At 34.7% G+C, this 7922-nt stretch overlaps 1 protein-coding gene across 1 annotated transcript; it reads right to left on the bottom strand.

Moving 5' to 3' along the window:
* Positions 1-1054: 1054 nt before the first annotated feature.
* Positions 1055-6450, bottom strand: LOC149406064 (uncharacterized). Its single transcript, XM_089609187.1, has 5 exons — positions 6296-6450; positions 5044-5652; positions 1773-1874; positions 1438-1704; positions 1055-1207 (listed from the first exon to the last, which is right to left on the bottom strand). Exons 1-5 carry the CDS (start codon positions 6371-6373, stop codon positions 1055-1057), a joined length of 1209 nt encoding a protein of 402 aa, XP_089465313.1. The 5' UTR covers positions 6374-6450.
* Positions 6451-7922: the final 1472 nt, after the last annotated feature.

The raw sequence follows: 7922 nt of genomic DNA, 5'->3' as shown, positions 1-7922 counted from the left end.
AAGGAAGAAGAAGAATTAATCGATACCCATCTCAAGGCGAAAAGATTGTCGTCCAGAGAAAATGCGGGAAATGTGGTGGTAGGGGACATAACAGAAAAACATGTACTTGGAGGGATTAAAACTTTAGACTTTGTGTTATTTTTATTTTTAAGTTTAAAACTTTAACGTTTATTTGAGTGACCTTTTTATCTTGTTTAATGGAGTGTCATCCGTCTCATGGACCTTTTCGCAATTCAACTCTGTGAGAACGACGAAGATCTCATCTCGCTTTTGTCCCAAGACTCGTTTTCGTCCACAAATGTCTCGAGTTCTAAACCCTTTGTGAATGTGTGAATTTTTGTTGTTTTTTTTTTTTTGTGAATCTCTTTCATTGAATTACATGTTTATAAGGTACAATAAAAAACATATTCAATCAATAGTCAACAAATCTTCTCGATAATATGTTTATAAGGTACTATTACATAGAAAACCAAAAACATAAAAAATAAACATCCGAAAATACAAAATCACGGGATAAGGTGGTTGTAGAATAAGTCCACGCACCATTTCTTCCTGAACGTTCTCATATTGACACTTTGAAGAGTGTCAAATGATTCGTTCAGTACTAGGTGCTCAACATACTTCAGTGCGAACATTCCGCAATCACCGCTACAACACAAGAATAAGTAAAAGAAATTGTCAAAAAAAGTTGAAACATAACTTGAAAAAATAATTTCAATTAACTAATTGTTTAAAAACATAAATTGTCAATATAAACATAATTGTTTAAAACTTGTCAATAAAAACATAATTGTCAAAAAAAAGTTCAATAAACTTGTCAAAAAACTTGTAAAAAAAAAAACCAAACTTCTAAAATAACTTGTCAATAAAAACATAATTGTTTAAAACTTGTCAAAAAAAAAGTTCAATTAACTAGTAAAAAAAACTTTTTTAAACGAACTTGTAAAAATAAACAAACTTGTAAAATAACTTGTCAATAAAAAGATAATTGTTTAAAAGTTGTCAAAAAAAGTTCAATTAAGTAGTCAAAAAAAACTTTTTTAAAAGAACATGTTTACCTGTATGCACATTGTGGGACCTTGTCATCGACGATCCACGTCAGGTTAGTGAACTTAATTTCAGCATGCTCAGTCTCCCGGTAAGAGTTGGGATGGTTCTTGAAGAAACCACATATGGCCACAATCCTCGCAAATGCTCGACTCCAAGTCTGAATAATAAACATTTTAACAATGTTAAGTAACCCTTATAATTTAATTAATTGTTGCTCTAAGGTAATAATTGTGAATAACATAACATTTTACGTACCTCCATCAACTCAGTGAAGTCCTTTTGATGGTTCGACGACTGCATGAGATCCTTTTGGCAGTCGAGGACGGTAATGGTCCAGACCGCGATGTCGATCCGAAATGTGAACCAATGAATGTTCTGGAAGTTCACGACGAACAGGATCTCGCGAGCACCATCCCAAGGCAAAATATTGGCGTCCCTATACCCAGTCATCGGGCTAATAGTTGCCCTCATGTCCCAGTCCACGGGTTCGGGCTCTGCTCCCAGCTCGATGGCCTTGTTGATGTTCGCTTCTTCCGTTCTGAATCGGCCGTACACGTGCTGGACCCACCGACAATCCATGATTCGGACGTCTTGCCGATATCCGTCGAGAGCTCGTTGGCGAGCCCGAACCATGTGAATCATAGCATCAATATGCTGAGACATTAGAAACATATAGCGTTATTTTAAATTGATAGGGAAAGTGAAATTATATAATAACGTACCGAATCATGTAGCCATCTGGTTTCTGTCAATATCGTGTCGAAGAAAATCGTGTCTCCGTCGCACGTCTTCAGTCGAACAGACTCCATGAACTTGCCGTCCCACTTTTTTTATCCGCACCCACTTAACGAAATTATCAAACTCTTTTTGCTTCGCGTCCTTCAACGGCTTGAACTTGGGGATCGGCTTTTCCAAATACTTGGGCCTCGTCGGATCAGTGAATTCGGCCCAACGCGACGTCTTCTGTCGCACTTGCCGATCTGGACGTGCCAGAGTAAGCTGTGCCTTCTGTCTTTTCCTTAGAGGAGTTGTGAGCGGGCGTAGCTTATCCGAAATGTCTTCTCTACGAGGACTCGACGAAGACGTCGACAACCTGGGAGAAGTCACCGGCCTGATCTCCGATCGCTTCGACGACTCGCGATGCGTTGAAGACGGCTTCTTCGACGTCTTCGATGACTCGCGATGCGTAGAAGACGGCTCTGACTTCTTCGATGACTCGCGATGCGTAGAAGACGGCTCTGCCTCATGCGATGGAGACGCCGGCTTTTGACTAGCCGCCGGAGGAGGAGGAGGGGTCCGGCGTTTACGACCATCAGCTTGGGTCGTGGGAATTTCACCCCCAGGCAAGCCCGTTGCGTCCTCGAACAAAATGTTCAGCCTCTTCCACATAGAAAGCTGAAAGTCAAAGTAATAAAATATGTCACAAAATTTAAACTTGTCACAAAAATTTAAACTCAACTCTAAATTTTAAACTTAACTCTAAAACGTTAAATTATATTTAAACTTAACTCTAAAACGTTAAATTATATTTAAACTTAACTCTAAAACGTTAAATAAAATTTAAACTCAACTTTAAAACGTTAAATTAAATTTAAACTCTACTTTAAAACGTTAAATTGATTTAAACTTGTCACAAAAATTTAAACTTAACTCTAAAACGTTAAAATAAAATTTAAACTCAACTCTAAATTTTAAACTTAACTCTAAAACGTTAAATAAAATTTAAACTCAACTTTAAAACGTTAAATTAAATTTAAATTCTACTTTAAAACGTTAAATTGATTTAAACTTGTCACAAAAATTTAAACTTAACTCTAAAACGTTAAAATAAAATTTAAACTCAACTCTAAATTTTAAACTTAACTCTAAAACGTTAAATAAAATTTAAACTCAACTTTAAAACATTAAATAAAATTTAAACTCAACTTTAAAACGTTAAATTAAATTTAAACTCTACTTTAAAACGTTAAATTGATTTAAACTTGTCACAAAAATTTAAACTTAACTCTAAAACGTTAAAATAAAATTTAAACTCAACTCTAAATTTTAAACTTAACTCTAAAACGTTAAATAAAATTTAAACTCAACTTTAAAACGTTAAATTAAATTTAAACTGTACTTTAAAACGTTAAATTGATTTAAACTTGTCACAAAAATTTAAACTTAACTCTAAAACGTTAAAATAAAATTTAAACTCAACTCTAAATTTTAAACTTAACTCTAAAACGTTAAATAAAATCTAAACTCAACTTTAAAACGTTAAATTAAATTTAAACTCTACTTTAAAACGTTAAATTGATTTAAACTTGTCACAAAAATTTAAACTTAACTCTAAAACGTTAAAATAAAATTTAAACTCAACTCTAAATTTTAAACTTAACTCTAAAACGTTAAATAAAATTTAAACTCAACTTTAAAACGTTAAATAAAATTTAAACTCAACTTTAAAACGTTAAATTAAATTTAAACTCTACTTTAAAACGTTAAATTGATTTAAACTTGTCACAAAAATTTAAACTTAACTCTAAAACGTTAAAATAAAATTTAAACTCAACTCTAAATTTTAAACTTAACTCTAAAACGTTAAATAAAATTTAAACTCAACTTTAAAACGTTAAATTAAATTTAAACTCTACTTTAAAACGTTAAATTGATTTAAACTTGTCACAAAAATTTAAACTTAACTCTAAAACGTTAAAATAAAATTTAAACTCAACTCTAAATTTTAAACTTAACTCTAAAACGTTAAATAAAATTTAAACTCAACTTTAAAACGTTAAATAAAATTTAAACTCAACTTTAAAACGTTAAATTAAATTTAAACTCTACTTTAAAACGTTAAATTGATTTAAACTTGTCACAAAAATTTAAACTTAACTCTAAAACGTTAAAATAAAATTTAAACTCAACTCTAAATTTTAAACTTAACTCTAAAACGTTAAATAAAATTTAAACTCAACTTTAAAACGTTAAATTAAATTTAAACTCTACTTTAAAACGTTAAATTGATTTAAACTTGTCACAAAAATTTAAACTTAACTCTAAAACGTTAAAATAAAATTTAAACTCAACTCTAAATTTTAAACTTAACTCTAAAACGTTAAATAAAATTTAAACTCAACTTTAAAACGTTAAATTAAATTTAAACTCTACTTTAAAACGTTAAATTGATTTAAACTTGTCACAAAATCTAACCTGTCTAACACTCATGCGCTCAACTCTACGGCCGGTCGTGAAAGAGAACGTAAGACTATCCCTTGTGACTGAATCATTCGTTTTTGGGATGCTAGCAGTTGTTCTTGAGATGCTCGCAGTTGTTCTTGGGAAGCTCGCATTTCTTCCCACATTTCCCGTGTTAGGACAAAGGCCTCGGGAATGTCGGCGCGAGAGTTCGCTGTGGGCCTCGATCCCATTGCGGGAGTGGTCGGACTAGCAAGACGAACACGTGGAGTGTCTGACACGTGTTCGTCGTCGGAGTCTCCGACGATGGCATCTTCTGCAACAGTCGCGACTCGATCTATTTCTTCTTCGATGTCTCGCGGCTCTGTCGCATCTTCTCCCTCGACGTCTATGGGATACATACATTTGCTCGTCTGTGTCTCGAGGAGAGTGAACATTTCTTTCTCTGGTACCCTTGGTCTCAGCATTTGAAGAACACCCACCTACAATACATTAATAAACGTTACCAATATTCCAGAATAATGTAAAATACATTAATAAACGATAAATAATAAAAAGTTACCGTTTTTTTATTCAAGACCGCCTCGATGTCTTTGCCCATTATGAGCACATTACTAGACCACGAGTGCATCCGGGGCACACGAATCCCCTGGTTCGACCCGAACCTCATCCCGATCTCTGGGATAGCCTCGTACGCCCAGTTATGAAGGGTATGGAGATTACCCGTCAATGTGTACTTGACCTCTTTCTGTGCCACATCCGGCTGTCCTTCAACTTCTTTTGCAGCGTCTCGTGATAACGCCGTAGGTTCACCGACAGGCTGGAATATGTCTCTGCCCAACTCAAATTTCCCCAAGGCATCTTGAAGAAGAAGGGGAGGTCTTGAACGATGTATAGAAATTTCTGCCACCTTTCTTCGATGGCTTTGTTGGCCGGCTGCCCCAGAAGATACCCATAGACGAATACGAGCAGCCCGAGCTTGAACGCAGCGTCAGGGCTTCGACATATGGTGAACGCGTTGATCAACGCGCTCAACTTGCTTCCGGCAACGCCGTTCAAGTGATCCGTGATCAATCCATCGTTCTTTCGCTCGTCTTGTTCGGCTTTGGTCGGACCGTCTTCATAAGTCATCCCCGAGACGAGTGCGTACTCGAGGCGTCCAAATCGTACTCGTTTGCCTCCGATACCAAAATGTATCTCCCCTCGTACCGTCGCCTCGATCTTCTTCTGAAGGAGAGTATGTACGAGCACCGGTGAGAAACCAAGCTCGCTCTCCGTAAAAAATTGCTCGAACGGAGTCCCGAGGATTCGTTCTTTTATCCCGAGCTCATCGAATCTACTCCGTACAAGCTTCAAGATCCCCGTCCCACCGTACGTGATACGCCCCGGGAATGAGACGTTGTATATGTAGTTTAAATTGTCCTAAAAAAAGCAACAAAATTAAATCAGAATCACAAAACAAGAAATTAATTTTTTTTAAAAAAATCATCGTATAGCATCGTACAGCATCGTATATCATCGTAAAACAAGAAATTAAATTTTTTAAAAAAATCATCGTATAGCATCGTACAGCATCGTATATCATCGTAAAACAAGAAATTAAATTTTTTAAAAAAATCATCGTATAGCATCGTACAATATCGTATATCATCGTAAAACAAGAAATTAAATTTTTTAAAGAAATCATCGTATAGCATCGTACAGAATCGTATATCATCCTAAAACAAGAAATTAAAGTTTTTTAAAAAATCATCGTATAGCATCGTACCGCATCGTACGACATCGTACAGAGTCGTACGACAATTTTTGAGAAAACATAAACCCATCGTACACCATCGTATCGCATCGTAGAGCTCTATGAATTTCATCGTACGACATCGTACAGCATCGTACGACATCGTACGATGCATCAATCTCATCGTACACTGGCCCTAATTTCAAACCCTAACATTCTAAATCCGACCCAAATCAACTCAAATCAACTCAAATAAGATTAATACTAACTCATAAACCCTATTCTAACTATTTCCAAAGACATTTAACAACAAATTAGTTGAAAACTTACCTTTTTAGATGACTTTTGAGCTCGGGATTTCTGTGTTTCACCGCCGCCGAAGATTGAAGCGTTTCCATCGTACGCCATCGTCCTCTATCGTATTATATCGTACTGGCTCGTACAAGATCGTATGCCGTCGTACAATATCGTAGGAGTTCTCAGTTTTTTCTTTGTTTTGGAAGTGAACGAGTGAAATGGAGGAGAGAGGGAGAGAGGCGCGAATGAGTTCAAATAGAGGACAGGGGTATATTTGTCCATTTTGGGTCCAAAAGTCCATTTTTAGATATTTTAAAAAGTTAGGGTCTAATCTTGATATTTAATCAATTTTTAAGCCCACTTAATGAAATTTCTCTTTTTTAAAAGTAATATCATGTGTTTTGTAAAATTATTTCTTATAAAAGTTGAAAAGTGTTTTTTTTTTAATATTTTAACTAAAAATTTAAAAACTATATTTAGAAGCTTTTAGTACGTAGTTTTTGCTTTTTGGCTTTTATTTTCTCTTTCCTAACGCTTTTATTCTCTTACTTTAATTTTTCATTCAAAATATCTTTATATTTTTTTTATCAAATAAATTTGTTGATGTCACCAAAATTTATAATTTTTTTTTTTACAATCTATAGACATCCACTTTAATATTTTTTTTTATATATCTAAGAATATCTTATTATTATAAATTACATTTTATATAAATAATTATTAATTACAAATATGAATACATATTTACCAAATACTAATTATGCTTATGCTAACAACTATACCAATTTTACAACAGTTCACTAAACATCCATCTTACAGCAAAATAACAAAGTTTTCAAGTTTTTTTTAGCAAAACTTATTTGAACAAAAATAAAACAAATGATAAGAAATTATAAATTTCTATAATATACATAAGTTTTCAAGTATTTCTGACAGGCAGTTCTGACTTATCATTTTCAGGCAATGCATTTTGTTCCTCTTTATCCCTGAGACTTCTCCTTATTGCTTCTTCTAGATCAGCCTCTTCTTCTAAATAACCCTTTGAACTGTGTTCACTCTTTTGAGCTACAAGGGGTGTAGTAGTGTGTTCAGAATCTTCACGATTTTCTTCTTCACGAAAAAGGGTGTTTTGAGTCCAAGTTGGCATCGTCAGGTAGAGTATTATGGTAAGCTTCAATAGTACCTTCCTCCCAGTCACAGTCCGAATCAGAACCGGCAGAGAGGTTATTTACTAATGGCGTAATATTATCAGATTCTGGCCCGCCAGGATTTTCAGATACTAGACGAGTAAATAAATCATCATCGCCATCGAAACAGTTGGTGGTGTCACCATCATCTACAAAAGAAATCTCTATTGAAGTATCACCATTTAACGCGGAGTTTTCTTCTGCATTGCTCAGTTTAACAGCCTCAGCGCCATTAGATAAAGTTCCCGTGACAGCATTGCTAGGGGAAGAACTCGGGACAGCACTGTTGCTTTTACTTTGAGCATTAACATTTTCGTCTTCAATTTCCTTCATCAGTTCTAAGTTGCTTTGCAAATCATGGCTCATACGGATACCCATCGCTCTTACCCTACTGACTCGAACACGCCCTTGCTCATCAACAAACGTTTCGATACTGTCATCAAAACCCTTTCTAGAACCATCGAGCTCTGATT

Source organism: Urtica dioica, chromosome 1, assembly GCF_054948205.1.
Source record: "Urtica dioica subsp. dioica isolate 48M chromosome 1, U.dioica_male_clone48M_v1_H2, whole genome shotgun sequence".
In the NCBI taxonomy this organism is placed as follows: Eukaryota; Viridiplantae; Streptophyta; class Magnoliopsida; order Rosales; family Urticaceae; genus Urtica; species Urtica dioica.
The sequence above is the reverse complement of the archived record's forward strand: the minus strand, read 5'-3'. Positions and strand labels throughout refer to the sequence as shown.

Bases quoted from the DNA above. Each gene is read 5' to 3' on its own strand.
- LOC149406064 (XM_089609187.1), bottom strand. From the start codon at position 6,373: ATGGCGTACGATGGAAACGCTTCAATCTTCGGCGGCGGTGAAACACAG. The intron at 5,653-6,295 runs GTAAGTTTTCAA...TGCTTTTTTTAG, and splicing joins CTCAAAAGTCATCTAAAAAG to GACAATTTAAACTACATATA. The intron at 1,705-1,772 runs GTACGTTATTAT...CTAATGTCTCAG, and splicing joins CCAGATGGCTACATGATTCG to CATATTGATGCTATGATTCA.